The sequence below is a fragment of the Lichenostomus cassidix genome, chromosome 27 (assembly GCF_008360975.1).
Source record: "Lichenostomus cassidix isolate B80296 chromosome 27, HeHo_3.0, whole genome shotgun sequence".
NCBI classification, from domain to species: domain Eukaryota; kingdom Metazoa; phylum Chordata; class Aves; order Passeriformes; family Meliphagidae; genus Lichenostomus; species Lichenostomus cassidix.
The window spans coordinates 5,180,950-5,200,228 of record NC_139507.1 but is presented as its reverse complement, the minus strand read 5'-3'; the positions used below and the strand labels follow the sequence as shown (position 1 = coordinate 5,200,228).

Here is a 19,279-nt window from a genome sequence, read left to right as displayed (position 1 = left end):
CCCTGGTGGGCACGGTGGGGACCCAGCCGTCCCCAAATCCCATGGGAAAGGTGGCGATGGCCCTGGCGAGCCTGGCCCGGGCCAGGACCGCGGCTGGCGCGTGGGAGCTCCGCATCTCCCGGCGAGCCTGCCAAGCGCCCGGCCGGGCGGAGGGTGCAGGGAACTCCTTCGCCTTGGGGAAAACTCTCCTGGTTTTCATCATCGCAGGGATGGCTCCACCGCCGCCGCCGCCACCGAAACGCGGCTGCCTTGTGGGCTGAGCGTGGCCTCACGGCTCGGCTCGGCTCGGCTCGGCGGGGCTGTGGCAGGGGAGATCCGGGTGGGGAGCCGGGGTGGGGACTCTGGGATGGGGAGGGGGATCCTGGAATGGAGACCCCGGGATGCGGACCCTGCGATGGGGGCTCTGGGATGGGGATCCAGCCATGAGGAGGGGGATCCTGCAATGGAGACCCCAGGATGGGGACCCCAGGGTGGTGGACCCTGGGATGGCGACCGTCTGATGGGACTCTCGGGTGGGGACCCCGGGATGGGGAGGGCGATTCTGCCATGGGGAGGAGGATCCTGCAGTGGGGATCCTGGGATGAGGACCCCGGGATGGGGATCCTGGGATAGGGGTCCCCGAAATGGGGACTGTGGGATTGGGATCCCGCCATGAGGAGGGAAATCCTGCCATGGGGACCCCGGGATGGGAAGGAAGCACCTGATGGGGGTTGGCTGTACCGATTTGGGGCTGAACCCACACATGGAGCTCCGTGGGGCCCACGGGGGGATTCGGGGTGACCCCAACCCCAGGGTCTCACTGCCTTTGCTCCCCTCTGCCTGCCCGTTAGGATCCAAGGCCATTGCTGTGGCTGCAGGGGAGGGCGATGCTCCAGCTTGGGGACCCTAAGTGTCATTGGGTGTCCTTGGGGTGGTGGCCTTGGGCTCTCTAGCTGACCCTGACTGTGGCTACCAACAGCTTTCAGGGGCAGATTTGGCCATCCCAGTCCTGATCCTCATCCCAATCCCGATCCCAATCCCAATCCTGATCCCCATCCCCATCCCGATCCCATCCCGATCCCCATCCCAGTGCCACCACGGGGAACAGGGACCACATCTCCTGGTCCCCAACTGCCCCTCAGCCACCCACGCACCCTGCACGTGTGGCTTCTCCCACGTCCCTTCGCTCCGGGGGTTTCTCCCAGTTCTCCCAGTTCTCCCAGTCCTCCAGGAGGGTCCCAGCTGCTCCCATCGCGGCCATTCCCAGCTCCAGGAAGGGGCTGCAGGGTGGGAGGATGTGGGGAATGCAGTGGGGACAGGGTTGAGGATCTGGAAAAGTCCTGACAGCCTCAACCCACCAGCACCAGACCCCAAAACCCCACTGGGACCCCCAGACCTATCCCAGAACATCCTGGGCTGGGAGATCCTGCTAAACACACACACACACACACCAACACCCAACACCCAACAACAACCCCCCAACCACCCAAAACACCCAACCCGGGATGAGTTTGGGGGACTGGGAGCAGCTGGGTGAGGCAGTGGCACAGGACTGGGGGGACTGGGGGAATTGGGGGACCAGGACTTGGGGTCTGGGAGCTCCTGGGGCCACCCCAAACCGAGCTGGGACCACCCATGGGGAGGGAATCACGGAGCATTCCGGGGGGAATCTCGCCACCGAGTGTCTGAAACCCCGAGCCGTGCCTTGAAATTACAGCTAATTACACAGCTCATTTGCATAAATTATAAGGCAAGAGGCAAATGCCTCCAATCCCTCCGAGTGATCAGACGGCAGGAGCTGCTCCGGGGGGTGGGGGGACACCGAGAGGGGACACCGAGAGGGGACACCGAGGTGACACTGCGGGATTTGGGGTCCCGGGGCGGGGACAAGAGGGGTCAGTGCTCCCTAAAAGTGCAGCGATGTCCCCAAACCCGCCAGAGGTGTCCCCAGAGCTGGGCACTGCCGGGGTGGGGGGACAGAGACGCGATGGGTGACAAGGAAGGGACAGGGGCAGGACCTGGCTGGAGGTGCAGCCCCCAGCGCGGGGGGTTGGGGACAGCCCTGTCCCCAGGGGAAATGGGGTTGGGAATGAAGGGAGGGAGGGATGGATGGATGGGAACAGCCACCCACTGGTCCCCCCAGTGAGGACAGCCACCCACTGGTCCCCCCAGTGAGGACAGCCACCCCCTGGTCCCCCCAGCCCCAGGCGGATGGAGGAGCAGAGTCACACGGATGTCCCCCCAGACCCCAGGACGATGCTGGGGGACAGAGTGACATCCCAAACCCCCTGCCAGCCCCGAGCACTTCAAACGCCCGCGGCTCCGGAAGGGTCGGCAATTTCCTCCTGAGCCATAAAACAAATCCGTGAGCGGGGCGGGACAGGAACGTGTCGGTGTCCCCGTGTCGCCAGGGGTGTCACAGACCCCAAGAAGTAGTCACAGCCACTATTGGGGGTGTCACAGCCCCACCGGGGTGTCACCCCGCGTGTCTGAGCTCGTCCCCGCGAGCCCTCCCACGCGGTCGGGGTGCCCCGCGGGGTCCCCGGGGGGACTCTGCCACCAGGCTGCGCCGTCTGTCCCCGGTGGGGACACCCCGGGGCCCCAGACGGGGACAGACGGGACTCCCCGGATCCTCCCCGGGGCTCTCGGGGGGCCCCACGCCCAGACGGCCCCGAGGGGGTGACGCGCGGTGACGTTGAAGCTGCCGGGGGTGCTGGCGGGAGCCTGGGGGGACACCGGGACTGACGGAGGTGGCACGGCGGGGACCATGCCAGGTGAGGAAGGGGGGGTGGTGGCACCGGGTGGGCACAGCCCTGAGGGGTGGTCGCGGTCCTAGGGGGGTGTCACTGTCCCACGGGGCTGTCACAGCCACCATTGGGGGTGTCACAACCTCACAGGGGTATCACAGTCCCCACGAGATTGTCACAGCCCCAAGAGGTGGTCACAGCCACTATTAGGGGTGTCACAGTCCCCAGGGGGTGTCACAGCTACTATTGGGGGTGTCACAGTCCCCACAGGGTTGTCACAGCCTCCGCGAGGTGGTCACAGTCCCCACGGAGATGTCACAGTCCCACGGGGGTGTCACAGCCCCCACGAGGTGGTCACAGCCACTACTGTGGGTGTCACAGTCCCCACGAGGTGCTCACAGCCCCACAAGGTTGTCACAGCCCCACGACAATGTCACGACAAACAGCGGCACACAACCCCCTCCCGGTCCCCAAGCCGTGCCACCGCGGCGACAAGGACAAGCCGCGGTGCCCCGGGGACAGCTGGCACGGCGCTGCCCACCTGCTCGCCGAGCACAGGGCCACCTGCCAGCCTGGCAGAGATATCTATCGGGATTATCGCGACGGGATTCCCCTGCCCGCAGCGAGCGCCAGGTCACGGCGTGCCCGGAGGCGGCGTTTCCTCAGCGCGAGCAGGAATTACTGTCGGGACTCGACCTCTGCGACTCGGCGACGGAGCTGGCGGCTCGGCGGAGGGTTAAATGCGATTTTTAATTTGAGTTTTAATTAGTCCCGTGCTAATCTCGCTGCCGTATCTGCGCCCAACCGGCCCCGGCTGTCAGTCACGGCGTGGGGAAACCTGCCCGGAGCGGGGTGGGGAGAGGGCGGAGAGGCTGCCCGGGATGTGCACGTGGAGCAGCGGGAATGGGGACAGGGACAGGGACAGGGACACCGGGCTGGGCTGGGGACATGCGGACACGGTTGCACTGAGAGTGGGACACATGGAATGGGGTGCGTGGAGCAGCGGGAATGGGGATGTGGGGACAGGGATGGGGACAGGGACAGAGAGAGGGACAGGGACACGGGGCTGGGCTGGGGACATGGGAACATGAGGACATGGGGACACGGGGAAATGGCTGCACTGAGAGTGGGACACGTTGAATGGGGAACGTGGAGCAGCCGGAATGGGGATGTGGGGACAGGGACAGAGAGAGGGATAGGGACACCGGGCTGGGGACATGGGGACATGGCTGCTCTGAGAGTGGGACACATGGAATGGGGTGCGTGGAGCAGCGGGAATGGGGACGGGATGGGACGGGATGAGGACAGGGACGGGACAGGGACGGGACAGGGACAGGGGCTGGGGACATGGGGACATGGCTGCACTGGGAATGGGACTCATGGATGTAGTGGGGATGGGACACCTGGATGGGAACTGGGACATGTGGATGCACTGGGGACAAGGACACTACGCCAGGGTTGGGACACTGGGGACAAGGACACTGCGCCAGGGATGGGACACGGAGCTGCAAGGGGGGTGGGGACACATGGGGGCAGCGGGAATGGGGATCTCGGGATGCACTGGGGACAGGGACAGGGACACTGGGCTGCACCAGGGGACAGGGACACACAGTGGCACCGGCGACAGGGACACAGGGCTGGGAAGGGTGAGGGGCCGGGAGGGGCAGCAGCCGCAACTCCGGTAACCGAGCGTGGGCTTGGGCACGTCCCGCTGGCACCGAGCGGCGACAGGGGGCTTGGGGACAGCGACAGCGACAGCGGGGCTGCAGGGATGGCGTGTCCTCGCCGCGTGTCACCGCTCGGGTCCTTTGGGTCCTCCGGGAGCTCCCGGTGCAGCCTGGCCGTGCAGGTCCCTGCCTCGCTGTGTGTCCCCTTGTCGTCATGTCCCCGTCCCAGCTCTGCCGTGACAACCTGTGCGCCGCTGTCCTTCTGTGCACATCTGTGTCCCCATCCCAGCCTCACCGCATGGACTTGTGTCCCCATGTTCTTTTGTCCCCACGTCCTTGTGTCCCCGTGTCCCCATCCCAGCTTTGCTGTGCCAGCCTGTGTGTCCCTGTCCCCTCTCGCTGCGCAGACACTTGTCCCTTGCGTCCCCATGTCCTCATGTCCCTTGCGTCCCCATGTCCCCGTGTCCCTTGTGTCCCCATGTCCCCGTGTCCCCATGTTCCTGTGTCCCCGTGTCCCTCTATCCCCGTGTCCCCATCCCAGCCATGCCCTGCCAACCAGCGCATCCCTGTCCCCTCTCCCTGCGCGGCAGTGTCACCTCCAGGCCCGTGGCCATGTCCCTTCCCCAGGCACGGTGACACCGATCGTGCCCGCGCCGGCGTCACTCCCGCCTGGGGAAACTGAGGCACGGAGCGACAGGCTGCGACTTGTCCCTGCAGCCGGGGCGGGACGGCCACCAGCGGAGCCACCCCCGAGCCACTGCCCGCCCTGTCCCCTCCCTCCCCGGCTGAGCCCTTCTCGTTGTCCCCACCCGCGGGTCCCCTCCCTGGGGTGTGACAATGCCACTCGGGCTGTCCCCGCCAGCTCCGGGGTCCCTCCCCGGGTGACAGCGACAGAACTGGGGTCCGGGGCAGGTGCACCGAGCCACGGCCCCACGTCCCACACGTGGCTGTCCCCGTGTCCCCAGCACGGTGACCCGACGCCCTCGCCCGCGTCCGCGCTGCTTTACGAGCTTGGCCGGAGCCGCAGCCTCTCCCGGGGGATGTCCCCGAGTGTCCCCAAACCCCTCCGGGCCACCCGAGCCCAGCCCGCCCCCTCCACCTGCCACTCCCCGAGGATGGAGCTCGGGTGGCGGGGGTGGGTGACACTCGGGGACATCCCGCGGGAGAGGACCCCCGGGTGGCTCTGGGGTGGCTCTGGGGGGGTCGCGGCGGCGGTGCCAGGCGGTGAGTAACCGGAGCGCTAATTACAGAGGAGGCTCTCGCCACAGCAGGTTCCCACAAATGGAGGCCCCGCGGCCACAGACACGGCACAACAAAGCACCGAGCAATTATTTGGCTCCAGTGGGAGCTGCCGGGCCCGGGGCGGGTGGAGGCAGCTGGGCACCCCCGGGCTGGGCAGCGCTGGCACCGGGCTGGGGGTTCCGGGGGGTTTGGGGGGGCAGAGGGACCCTCGGGGGTGGGGAGGGGGGTGATGGATGATGGGGACCTCCGAGCTGCTCTGGGACACTGAACACCCCCTGAACACCTCGGTATTTGGGACCCCCAGCCCCTTTTGGGGGTTGGGCACCTCTGTCCATTCTGGCACCTTGAGCACCCCAAAAGCCTCCAAGCGCCCTGAACCCCCCAAGCTCTGCAAGGGGAACGGGGAGCCCTGATCCCGCCGGGCACCCCGAGCTCTGCCAGGGGAGTGGGGACCCCAAACCCCCTGAGCGCCCCAACTCTCCGAGTGCTCCCACACAGCACCCCAAGCTCCCTAAGGGCACCTTAGGAGGGATTTGGGGCACCCCAACCCCTGCAGGGTGCCGGGGGGACACCCCAAACCCCGCTGTGTCCCCATCCTGGGGGGGTTGGGCTCCTTCGGGAGCCACTGCTGGCCGCCAGCTCGTTGGGGTCACCCCGGAGCACCCCAAATCGGCCTCACTGAGCTCCCCGGCCGGTCTCGGTGCCCCGAGGAGCCTCGGCCGGGCGGGGGGCAGGGGGATCCCCGGGACTCCCCACCCGCGGGGGGACCCGTGACGTCATCAGGCCTCAACTGCTCACACCCACCCTCCGCCAATCACAAGCGCAGCTCGGCAGCCTCGCTCTTTCCATTGTCGCATCTGCCTGTCAATCAAATTCTAATGACCAATCAGAAGCCGTATTTTGGGCGGTCCCGCCCACGAGGGACTCCGCCCCTCCGCTTTGAGGGCTTGTCAATCAAACAGCGGATGACCACCGGCTGGGCTTGCGCCCATTGGCTGCCTGCGCTGTCAATCAAAGACATGCCCTCCCATTGGCTCTCCGCTGCCGTCTGTCACCTCCGAGCTCGGCGCCCATTGGCAGAGCTGTCCCTCCATCACGAGCCCTATTGCTCCCCTCAGCCATCCATCAACCCCCATCCCTCCGCCGATTGGCCGCCGCTCCACCATCTCGCCGCCTATTGGCCAGAACTCCACCAACTCTCTCCGCGATTGGCCAGAACCCCTCCGCGGGGCGGGGCCATCAGGGCGGTGCCCAGCGGAGGAAGATGGCGCCGTGAGCGGGTGGGAGCCGCCGCCGCCGCCGGCCGGTCAGTGCGGGGAGAGCGGGGCCGGGGCGCGGGGCTCGGGAGCCGCCGGGGCGGGGAGAGACCGGCAGCCTGCCCTGCCTGCCTTCCCGCAGCGCCTGGCGGGCGGGCGGCGCTTCCGGCGGCGGGGCCCGGTCGGGGGCGGGCCGGGCGGTGGGACCCGCCTCCCCCGGGAGCGGCTGAGGGCTGAGGGGTCGGTGTGGGGAGGGCTGAGGGGTCGGTACGGGGAGCCCCAGGTGCTCGGCTCGGCCCGGCCCGGGGTGCCTCGGTCAGTTCTGGGGATGATGGGATCCCGGGATGCTCCCGGTGGGCACACGTGGGGCGCGGGGAGCTGGTACCGGGCTGGGATGGGGAGATTTGGGGCTGGAAATGGGGAGATTTTGGGCTGGAAACACAAAGATTTCAGGCTAAAAATGGGAAGATTTTGGGTTGGAAAATAGGGAGATTGCAGGCTGGAAATGGGACGATTTCAGGGTAGAAATGGGAAGATTTTGGGCTAGAAATGGGAAGATTCTGGTTTGGAAATTGGAAGATTTCAGGCTGGAAATGGGAAGATTTTGAGTTGGAAACACAAAGATTTCAGGCTAGAAATGGGAAGATCTCAGGTTGGAAACAGAAAGATTTTGGGCTAGAAATGGGAAGATTTTAGGCTGGAAATTGGAAGATTTTAGGTTGGAAATTGGATGATTTTGGGTTGGAAGTGGGAGGATTTCAGGCTAGAAATGGGAAGGTTTTGGTTTGGAAATAGGAAGATTTCAGGCTAAAAATGGGAAGATTTGGGGCTGGAGATGGGAAGATTTTGGTTTGGAAACAGAAAGATTTCAGGTTAGAAATGAGAAGATGGGGTTTTATGGGAAGCCACCCCGATTTTAGGGTGTTTTTGGGAGGCTGGCGGTGATTTGGGGGCTCTGTAGAGACGGGAATTTTGGCCTCATCCCGTGGGATTTGGAGAGGGATCCATCCCAAAAATGCCATGGTTTGGGATTTAGGTTGGTTCCCTCGGCAGGGTTCACTGGCCTGGGGGAATTCTGCCACTGAGGGGATTCATTTCCCTGGTGGGATTTGGGCTGTTTTCCCTCGTGGGATTAATTTCCCTCCTGGGATTAATTCCCCTGGTGGAATTCAGGCTGTTTTCCCTCAGTGGATTAATATCCCTAGTGGGATTTGGGCTGTTTTCCCTCATGGGATTAATTTCCCTCATGGAATTTGGGCTGTTTTCCCTTATGAGATTCATTTCCCTTATGGAATTAGTATCCTTAGTGGGATTTGGGCTGTTTTTTCCTCATGGGATTAATTTCCCTGATGGAATTAGTTTCCGTGGTGAGATTTGGGTTTTTTTCCCTCATGGGATTAATTCCCCCGGTGGGATTTGGGCTGTTTTCCCTTACGGAATTAATATCCCTACTGGGATTTGGGCTGTTTCACTTCATGGGATTAATTTCCCTGGTGAGATCTGGGCTGTTTTCCCTCGTGGGATTAATATCCCTATTGGGATTTGGGCTGTTTTCCCTCAATGGATTAATTTCCTTGATGGAATTAATCCCCCTGGTGGGATTTGGGCACTGTCAGGATCCATCCCAGGTCTGGGAGTGCAGCAGGAGGTCAAATTCCCAGAATTATCCCTGAATTTCACCTTCTTCTCCTCTTTAATTCTCCCCAAAACACATGGGAATTAAAAAAAACCCAAACTGGATTTTGGCAAGTGGCTGGAATCCTTCCCTGCCCCGAACTGGGATCCAGAGCAGGTTTTAAACCAATCCCTCCACAAATCCTGAGCGATTATCCCAAGGCTTTGCTGATTTCCTGCTGTTGATATGGAAATTTCAGGTTTTAGGCTTGGAATGCTCCTTTTCCCCTGAAAAACAAATGGAGCTGTGTGTCCCCTCAGGATCCTTAATCCTGAGCAGATTTTTTTTGAATTTTCCATGGAAAACACTGAGTTTTCCGTGGATTTTAGGGGATTTTCTTCACCCAGATTCCCAATAGGAAAGCCAAACACACAGAGGGATCACACCAGGCTTTCCCCCCATCAATATCCTGATTTTTTCCGGGATAATGAGATCTCCTGGGAATTATAACAACATTTCCTCCTATCCCAGACCAGCTCTGGGCACTGCCAGGCAGTGGAATCTCCAGGAGATTCCAAGAAAATGAACTTTTTCCAAGGAATTAGGAAACTCCTTCTCATTCCACACCATTCCAGGGACTCCAACCTGTCTTTTCCCAAGGATTTGGAAGAGCCTGGAGCTGGATTTGGTCCACTCCATGATTTTTCCCAGTTTTTTGGGCTCTCAGTGTTTAAGGAAAAGCTCCACATTCCCAGGGAGGAAATGTTTTCCCATTTTCCTGGATCTGCAGCTCTCAGGGCAGGAATGTGAGGTGGAATATCTGGATTATGGGATGTGGCTCTTCCCCATTCCCAGCAAAATTGATTTAAAAAAATTAAAAAATATAAAACCCACTTAATTTCGGGGTGTTTTTCAACCATCCCGGACTTTGTATCCTCATTTTCTCCTGTGCCAGAGCTTCCCAACATTCCAGCCTTCCAAATATCCCTCTAATCCCATCATTCCAGCCATGCAAATACCCCTTTAAATGCCTCACTGCTGGATTTCCATGGGAATTTGGGATGTCCTGAGTGATCCCAAAGCATCTCTGTTCCTCTGCTGCCCTGTCTGAAGTAATGGGAATTCAGAGCTTTTGAGGTCAGAGTTCTTCCTGAAATGGGAAGATTTAGGGCTGGAAAGGGGAAGATTTTGGGCTGGAAATGGGGAGATTTTGGGCTGGAAATAGGAAGATTTTGAGTTGGAAATGAGGAGATTTTGGGTTGGAAACAGAAAGATTTCAGGCTAGAAATGGGATGATTTTGGGTTGGAAACAGAAAGATTTTGGGCTAGAAAGGGGAAGATTTAGGGGGGAAAGGGGAAGACTTCAGGCTAGAAATTGAAAGATTTAGGGCTGGAAATAGGAAGATTTTGGGTTGGAAATGAGAAGATTTCAGGCTAGAAATGGGAAGATTTTGGTTTGGAAATGGGAAGATTTAGGGCTGGAAATGGGAAGATTTTGGGCGGGAAATGGGAAAATTTCAGGCTGGAAACAGGAAGATTTTGGCTCTCTGTGCACAGCTTCCTTTTGGGGGTTTCTGTCAGTTTTGGGGGTTTTTGTCAGTTTTTGAGTTCCATCAACTCCAAGCTCTGCTGGGATGCAGCAAAACGAGGAATATCTAGGAATTCTCCCTGGAATTTCCCCTGGGAGGCAAACAAAGGCCAAACAATGGGGAATGGCTCACACCCTGGGGGCATGAGGTGGGGACAATTTGGGGACATTGGGGCTGATCTGTCCCCTCCCTGTCCCCACAGCTCGAGGGACAGCATGGCTGCCACTGCCGCCGTCAGCCCCAGTGAATACCTGCAGCCTGCAGCCTCTGCCGCCCAGGTGAGTCGGATTTATCCCGGGATTTATCCCGGGATTTATCCCAGGATTTATCCCGGGATCCAGGAGGAGCCAGGAGCTGCTCTGCGGTTCATTCCCAGTCCTGATCCCGGTGGTTTTCCTCCTCCCTGAGATGGTTTTTCCTGAGGATCTCTTGGTTCTCAGCCGATATCTCGGGGTGGGTTTGGAATTCTGCTTCCCAAGGGGTGAATCGTGGGGAGCTTGGAGGATATCCATGGATTCGTGATGGTTTTGGGGACACAGGGCCTGATGTCACCAGCCTGATGTCACCACTGCTAAAAGCACACATCGGGAGGAATTTCTTCATGGAAAAATCAGGAATTGGGATGGGGAAGGTTTTGGGATATGCATGGCTTTGTGATGGTTTTAAGGACACAGGGATGGGATGTAAAAACTGTCACCAGCCTGATGTCACCACTGCTAAAAACACACATCAGGAGGAATTTCTTCATGGAAAAATGAGGAATTAGGATGGGGAAGCTGCCCAGGGAGGTGATGGAGTCCCCATCCCCGGAGTGTTTAAAGAAAGACTGGATGTGGCACTCTGGATGTGGCACTCAGTGCCACAGGCTGGGCTGGACGATCTCAAAAATATTCCAACCTCGGCCATCCTGAAATTCCGCGATTCCTTAAATACACACATGGGTAATTAACAACTCCCTTAACGAGGGGTGTCTCATTAGCACGGCCTGGGCACTAACTCCCCTGTCTCCCCAGGACTCCCAGCCCTCTCCCCTGGCCCTGCTGGCAGCCACATGTAGCAAGATCGGTCCCCCCGCCGTGGAAGCCGCCGTGACGCCGCCGGCCCCTCCGCAGCCGGCCCCTCGCAAGCTGGTGCCCATCAAACCCGCCCCGCTGCCCCTGGGCTCGGCCAAGAGCAGCATCGGCATCCTGTCCTCCAAAGGAAACCTCTTCCAGATCCAGGGGTCCCAGGTGGGCACCTCCTACCCCGGGGGGCAGCTGGTTTTCGCCATCCAGAACCCGGCGGTGCTCGGCAAAGCTTCCCGTTCATCTTCCTCCTCGTCGTCTTCATCCTCCTCCTCCAACATCCAGTACCAGGCGGTGCCTGGAGGAGCTCAGACCATCCAGGTGCAGCCCAACCAGATCCAGATCATCCCAGGCACCAACCAGGCCATCCTCACCCCATCCTCCTCCTCTCACAAACCCGTGCCCATCAAACCAGCCCCGGCCCAAAAAACGCCATCGGCAACGGGCAGCGTGGTCAAACTACCCGGAGGTGGCAACGTCACCTTGACCCTGCCCGTCAACAACCTGGTGACCTCTGAGGCAGGTGGACAAGCCCAGCTCCTCACGGACAGCCCTTCCAAACCGGGCAAAAAGCCCCGGAAAAAAGCCCTGTCGCCCGGTCAGCCGGCCGCCGTGGCGGTGGCCGAGCAGGTGGAGACGGTGCTGATCGAAACCACGGCGGAGAACATCATCCAGGCAGGGAACAACCTGCTGATCGTGCAGGGCCCGGGCTCAGGGCAGCCGGCAGTGGTGCAGCAGGTGCAGGTGGTGCAGCCCAAGCAGGAGCCGCAGGTGGTGCAGATCCCGCAGCAGGCGCTGCGCGTGGTGCAGGCAGCCTCGGCCACGCTGCCCACCGTGCCGCAGAAATCCTCGCAGAACTTCCAGATCCAGGCGGCTGAGCCCACTCCAACCCAGGTAGGGCTTCCTTGGGATCTCCTTCCTGTTGTTTGGCTCTGATTCTTGCAGGGGATTTAGGAGCTGGAGGGGTTTTTGTGGGAAATTCCCGTTGCTGAGGGGATTCTCAGGTGGTTGTGAGCGTGGCCATTCCAAAATCCTCAGGGATTTGGGGGAACCACCTGCTTTTATAGGAGCTCGGTGTTGTTTTACTCTGATCCTCACCTGGGATTTAGGAGCTGGAGGGTCTTTTGTGAGAAATTCCCTTTGCTGAGTGGATTCTCAGGTGGTTGGGAGTTCCCAACCACAGGGATTTGGGGGAACTACCTGCTCTTTTAGGAACTCAGTGGTGTTCTCCTCTGATCCTCACCTGGGATTTAGGAGCTGGAGGGTATTTTGTGGAAAATTCCCAGCAACGTGGAGGGTTTTTTGTGAGAAATTCCCATTGCTGAGTGGATTCCCTGGTGGGTGGGAGCACAGCTGTTCCAAAATCCACAGGGATCTGGGGGAACCACCTGCTTTTATAGGAACTCTGTGCTGTTCTCTTCTGATCCTCACCCGGGATTTAGGAGCTGGAGGGGTTTTTGTGGAATATTCCCAGATTGGTGGCATTGCTGAGTGGACATCCAAGGACATTTTTGCTGCCTCAAAGCCACAAAATGTGCAAACAGCAGTGAACTGGGGGGGAGCAGGCTGGGGCAGCTGACATCATCACCTGAAGGTGTAATTGGAGAATTTGGGTCCAGCGTGCTGATGGACAGAACTTATAAAATGTGAAGATTTCACGGCTTGGGTGTCCATTTTTGGGTGTAGCCTCATGGGGAAATCCTGTCTGCCCTGGATGTACCGGAAACCTAGAATAAATTAACAATAAAAATTTTATTCTCCTAACTCCATCCAGTCCTGCTCCAGCCAAACCTCTTCAAACATCACCATCCCTCTCCCTCCTCCCCTCCAGGTGTACTTCAAGACCCCATCGGGTGAGCTACAAACCGTGCTGCTCCAGGACGCCTCCTCGGTGGCCGTGGCGTCACCATCCTCGGGGACATCCTGTGGCAGCCCCGTGTCCCGCAGCCCCGGCCCCGGGGGTGGCCGCAAGCCGGCCCTGCGCAAGGAGCGGCCGCTGCCCAAAATCGCCCCGGCCGGGGGCATCCTGAGCCTGAACGCTGCACAGCTGGCTGCAGCTGCCCAGGCCATGCAGACCATCAACATCAACGGCGTGCAGGTGCAGGGCGTCCCTGTCACCATCACCAACAGCGGAGGTGGGTGGCACTGAGGTGGGGATGGGGTGTGGGGAGATGCTGGAGTGTCCTGAGGGGACAGGGAGTGGACAGCTCCTGGAGTATCCTGAGGGGACAGGGAGACAGGGAGTGGGCAGCTCTTGGAGCCTCCCAAGGGGACAGGGAGTTGGCAGCTTCTGGAGTGTCCTGAGGGGACAGGGAGTGGGCAGCTCTTGGAGCCTCCTGAGGGGACAGGAGGACATGGTGTGGTCAGCTCTCAGACTTTCCTGAGAGGACAGGGTACAGGGAGTTGGCAGCTCCTGGAGCCTCCCGAGGATGAAGTCCCCAGATCAGATCAGATCAGATCCCTCATGCCCCTGAGGTGAAACATGCCTGTGCACTGTCAGCACCTTCAGCAGTTGCTCCAGGGAGCCAGGAGTGTTTCCCCAGGTGTCCTTTCGGTGATTCTGAGCACATCTGGGAAAGCTGTGGATAGCAGGGATGGCAGCCTGCTTGGCCAGGAAGTGTCTGAGGATTCCTGGGAGCTCAGCCCAGCTCTGAGTCCTTGGGGTGTCATTTTTCCAGATCACTGGGACAGAGCTGTCCCTCCTGCAGCCACCCCTGCCATAGATCCCATTCCAGATCCCCATCCCGGGCTGGAACGTCTCCCTGATCCCTGGGAACTGCTGCTTCCCAAACCCAGCTGCTTCCCAAACAGCTCCCCAGCCAGGAATCACCACTCCCAGGGAGTGACGCTTCACTCCAGGGATTGATCCTTCACTCCAGGGATTGATCTTTCACTCCAGGGATTGATCCTTCACTCCAGGGATTGATCCTTCACTCCAGGGATCTCCTCAATCCCAAACCAGCCAAACCCATCCCTGATGTTCCCAATCCCATCACAGTCACGTCTCTGCAGCCACCCTGTCCCCAGTTCCACCTCCAAACCTTTCCCAAGGAGCCGAGGGGAGTGAGCTGTGTCTGTGGGAAGTTTATCTCCCTCCTGATCCAGCCAGACCTGCTGCCTGCCGTGGTTTCTGCCCCAGCAGCAGCAGCAGTGAGGTTTGGCAGTGGGATTTCTGCTCCTCCTCCACCGACAGTGTCAGCAGAAATCCCGGCGTTCTCCCAGGATTGGCATTTGGGGGGAATTTTTAATTGGAGATACCACGGGGAGATGTGGAGGGGACCGGTAGGACCTGCTGCCTGCAGGTGTGATGAGCTGAGCCAGATCTCAGCCAGGATATTCCCAGTCAGGACATTCCCAGCCAGGACATTTTGGGACATTCCTGCATCCCTCGGCTTCGCGCTTCCCTCCCGGCAGACCCCTCGCTCTGCCTGCTCTCCCTCCCTGCTGCCTTCGCTCCTCCGCTGCCAAATCCCCCTTCTTCTTCCCCATTTCCTCCTCCTCCCCTGGGAGCAGCCATCCCAATCCCAAAATCCCGATCCCAATCCCGCTTGCTGACGCTGACCCCATCTTCTTCTTTCCAGCCCCCGTCACGCCTGCCAGGGACTCCCGAGCCTGGAGCGGCCCTTAGGCTGCGGGGTAAGTCCCGTTTTTTTGCTCAATATATTGCACGTTTTTTCAAAGTTTCTTTTTTGTTTCCTCCTTGATCCATTTTTTTCCCCCGAGAAACCAAAAACTTTGGGGTCGAGAAACCGAAAACTTTGAAAAACCGCACAGTATATTCAGAAAAAAGGGACTTACCGGGAGCGGCGCTTGGCAAACCAGGCTGTGCTGCATGCTGGGCTGGGCCATGGGGAAAAAATTCAGGATATTCCCCATTCCTTGGGGGTTTTCCCTCCATCCTGAGGGTTCGGTGGCTGGATCCTGATTGCCTTTTTCCCCCCTCCAGGCCAGCAGCAGCTGACGGTGCAGAATGTATCCGGTAACAACGTGACCATCAGCGGGCTGAGCCCCACGCAGATCCAGCTGCAGATGGAGCAGGCGCTGGCCGGGGAGGTGCAGCCCGGGGAGAAGAGGAGGAGGATGGCTTGTACCTGTCCCAACTGCAAGGACGGGGAGAAACGGTGAGTTTGGGAAAGAGAGAGGGGGATTGTACCTGTCCCAACTGCAAGGACGGGGAGAAACGGTGAGTTTGGGAAAGGGAGAGGGGGAACGGGGGGGGGAAAAGTGGAAATCGGGGAGGTTGGAGTGGGAAGAAAGTGGGAATGGGGGAGTTTGGAATGGTGAAAAGTGGGAATGGATGAGTTTGGAGCAGGGAAGAAGTGGGAATGGGGGATTTTAGAGCAGGGAAAAAGTGGGAATGGGGGAGTTTGGAGCAGGGAAAAAGTGATAACGGGAAAAAAGTGGGAACAGGTGAGTTTGGAGGGGGGAAAAAGAGGGAAGGGGGGAATTTGGAGTGGGGAAAAATGGAAATGGGGGAGTTTGGAGTGGGGAAAAATGGAAATGGGGGAGTTTGGAGTGGGGAAAACTGGGAACGGGTGAGTTTGGAGCAGGAAGAAAATGGGAATGGGGAAAAACTGGGAATGGGTGAGTTTGGAGAGGAAAAAAAGTGGGAATGGGTGAATTTGGAGCTGGAAAAAGTGGGAATGGGGGATTTTGGAGCAGGGAAAAAGTGGGAACAGATGAATTTGTAGTGGGGAAAAAGTGGGAATGGGGGGAAAAGGTGGGAATGGGTGAGTTTGGAGAGGAAAAAAAGTGGGAATGGGTGAATTTGGAGTGGGGAAAAGAGGGAAGGGAGGAGTTTGGAGTAGGAAATAAGTGGGAACAGATGAATTTGGAGAGGAAAAGAAGTGGGAACGGGTGAATTCAGATAGGAAAACAAGTGGGAATGGGTGAATTTGGAGAGGAAAAAAGTGGGAATGGGTGAATTTGGATAGGAAAAAAAAGTGGGAACAGGTGAGTTTGGATCGGGAAAAAGTGGGATTGGGTGAGTTTGGGGCAGGAAAAAAGTAGGAACCGGTGAATTCGGATAGAAAAAGAAGTGGGATCGGGTGAGTTTGGATCGGAAAAAACCGGGACCGGCTGATCCCGCAGGCCGGGCGATCCCGGGAAGAAGAAGCACATCTGCCACATCCCCGAGTGCGGCAGAACGTTCCGGAAGACGTCGCTGCTGCGGGCACACGTCAGGCTGCACACCGGGGAGAGACCCTTCGTGTGCAACTGGGTGTTCTGCGGCAAGAGGTTCACGCGCTCCGACGAGCTGCAGCGGCACGCGCGCACCCACACGGGTGAGGGACCCAAAAATTCTAGTTTGGGGGCATGGATGGGTTAGGGAAATCCCAAAATTCTGTCCTGAGCACCCACACGGGTGAGGGACCCCAAAAATTCTAGTTTGGGGGCTTGGATGGGTTAGGGAAATCCCAAAATTCTGTCCTGAGCACCCACATGGGTGAGAGAACCCAGATTATGGGTTGGGGGCATGGATGGGTCAGGGAAATCCCAAAATTCTGTCATGGGGACATGGATGGGTTAGGGAAATCCCAAAATTCTGGTTTGGGGGCATGGATGGGTCAGGAAATCCCAAAATTCTGTCCTGAGCACCCACATGGGTGAGGGACCCCAAAAATTCTGGGTTGGGGGCATGGATGGGTCAGGGAATCCCAAAATTCTGTCCTGAGCACCCACACGGGTGAGGGACCCCAAAAATTCTGGGTTGGGGGCATGGATGGGTTAGGGAAATCCCAAAATTCTGGTTTGGGGACATGGATGGTTCGGAAAAACCCAAATTTCTGTTTTGGGGACATGGACGGGTCAGGGAAACCCCAAATTCTGGTTTGGGGACACGGATGGATCGGGGCATCCCAAAAATTCTGGTTTGGGGGCACAGACGGGTCAGGGAAACCCCGAAATTCTATCATGGGGACACGGATGGGTCAGGGAAACCCAAAATCCTGTCCTGGGTGACAGAGGTGTGGGGTAGAGGGGACAAGGTGACACGACTTGGGGCTGTCACCACCCGAGACCCTGCCAGCTCCTGCCTGACACTTCAGGGTGGCACACGGGGGATGTCCCACACCCCCAAGTGCCACCCGCTGAGTGTCCCCTCTCCCGCACAGGTGACAAACGCTTCGAGTGCGCGCAGTGCCAGAAACGCTTCATGCGCTCCGACCACCTGACCAAGCACTATAAAACCCACCTGGTCACCAAGAACTTGTAGGGCCTGGAGCTGAAAACCCCGAAAAAAAACCCCAAATCCACTGGTCGGCTGTCCGGCCTGGCCGCAGCACTCCCGGGAGGGACATCGGGGATGTCCCCAACCTCCTGCCACGTTGTGCACCCCAAAGGGACAGGGAGTGACCCCACAACCTCTCTGCACCCCATAGGGACAGGGGGTGACCCCACAACCTATCTGCACCCCAAAGGGACAGGGAGTGACCCCTCAACCTCCCTGCACCCCACAGGGTCAGGGAGTGACCCTACAACTTCCCTGTGGCCATATAGGGACAGGGAGTGACCCCACAGCCTGCCTGTACCCCAAAGGGACAGGGAGTGACCCCACGACCTCTCTGTACCCCATAGGGTCAGGGGCTGACCCCACAACCTCCCTGCAGCCCCATAGGGTCAGGGGCTGACCCCTCAACCTCCCTGCAGCCCCATAGGGTCAGGGGCTGACCCCTCAACCTCCCTGCACCCCAGAAGGGACAGGGAGTGACCCCACAGCCTGTCTGCACCCCAAGAGGGACAGGGAGTGACCCACAACCTCCCTGCACCCCATAAGGTCAGGGAGTGACCCTACAATCTCCCTGTGGCCCCATAGGGTCAGGAGGTGACCCCTCAACCTCCCTGCACCCCGAAAGGGACAGGGGGTGACCCAGAGCCCCCCCAGAGCCCCCCAGATGTGGGGCAGGAGCCGGGCAAGGAGGGGACATCCTCCACAGCACATTCCTACTTTATATTTAAAGTCTATAAATAGCTATAAATATCTATATAACCCCTTTGGAAAAATCCCTTTTTTTCTATGGAGATCGTTGCCTTACGCTCCCCTCTCCCCACGTCCCGACCCTGTGGATCATGAGTGCTTTTTTAATCTATTTAATCCCCTGGATTTCCCCAAAAAAAACCTCATTTTTTCCCCCTCTCCCCACTCAGCAAATCTCTCCCGATTTTTATTTCCGAGCAACGTTGGATTTCCCTTTATTTTTTTGGATTTTTTTTTGGAATTTTGGGATTCATCCCCATTTTTTTTTCCCCCTCCCCGCGTGTGGATCCTTCCCCCTTCCTTGTACAGTGTACATTGTATCATAGATTATATTGCTTTGGAGCTTTTAAATTAAACAAATCCACTTTATTTTTTAGTTGTTCCCCTGCCCGAGGGCGTTTCCCTGGATTATGTGATGGATCTGTTCCCAGTTTTCTGAGCTCTCCCCGGGGGCAGCCGGGAGCTTTTCCTTGCTAAATAAATTTAGTCACCAGAGGCAAATTTGGGTTATTTTTCTCTCTCCTGGGAATGTTGTGGATTCAGTGAGGGAAAAGTGGGATTGGTGGATGGGAATCCCCAAAATCGCTGGAAATTGGGGTTTTTGTAGGAATTTCGGGCTCTGCTGGGGTTGTGGGTGAGGGTTTGTCCCCAAATCCCTGTCCCTTGTCACAATCCTCCCAAACCCAACTATCCCATTCCCAAATCCCTGTTCCCAATGTTCCCAAATCCTTGTCCCCAAATCCCTGTCCCTTGTCACAGCATCCCTCAGGGCCAGATGTCCCATTCCCACCTTCCCTGTCCCCAATGTCCCCAAATCCTTGTCCCTTGTCACAATCCTCCCAAACTCAACTATCCCATTCCCACCTTCCCTGTTCTCAATGTCCCCAAATCTCTGCCCCTTGTCACAATCCCCCCAAACCCAGCTATCCCCTTCCCACCCTCCCTGTCCCCAGTGTCCCTCTGTGTGTCCCTCTGTGTCCCCAACTGACCCCCAGCCCCAAGTCTTGCCCCTGCTTTCCCTCTCCAGGCCAAACTATCCCATTCCCACCCTCCCTATCCCCAGTGTCCCCACGCTCAGGCCTCCCTGTGTGTCCCCAGCGTCCCCACCTTGTCCCCGATGTCCCCAAGTTCCCATGTCCCCTCC

General features: G+C 58.6%; 1 protein-coding gene across 2 annotated transcripts; it reads left to right on the top strand.

Annotated features, from left to right (window-relative positions):
• The first annotated feature begins 6,852 nt into the window (after positions 1-6,852).
• SP2 (Sp2 transcription factor) lies at positions 6,853-18,636 on the top strand. 2 transcript variants are annotated; one of them, XM_085083449.1, is made up of 8 exons: positions 6,853-6,941; positions 10,298-10,373; positions 11,109-12,053; positions 12,991-13,294; positions 15,106-15,280; positions 16,251-16,444; positions 17,273-17,626; positions 18,034-18,636. In XM_085083449.1, the coding sequence occupies exons 2-7, from the start codon at positions 10,311-10,313 to the stop codon at positions 17,371-17,373; spliced, it is 1,782 nt and encodes a 593-aa protein (XP_084939575.1). In that variant the 5' UTR covers positions 6,853-6,941; positions 10,298-10,310; the 3' UTR covers positions 17,374-17,626; positions 18,034-18,636. The 2 variants fall into 2 exon arrangements, with proteins under 2 accessions (XP_084939575.1, XP_084939576.1); XM_085083450.1 differs by lacking the exon at positions 6,853-6,941 and adding an exon at positions 7,105-7,206.
• Positions 18,637-19,279: the final 643 nt, after the last annotated feature.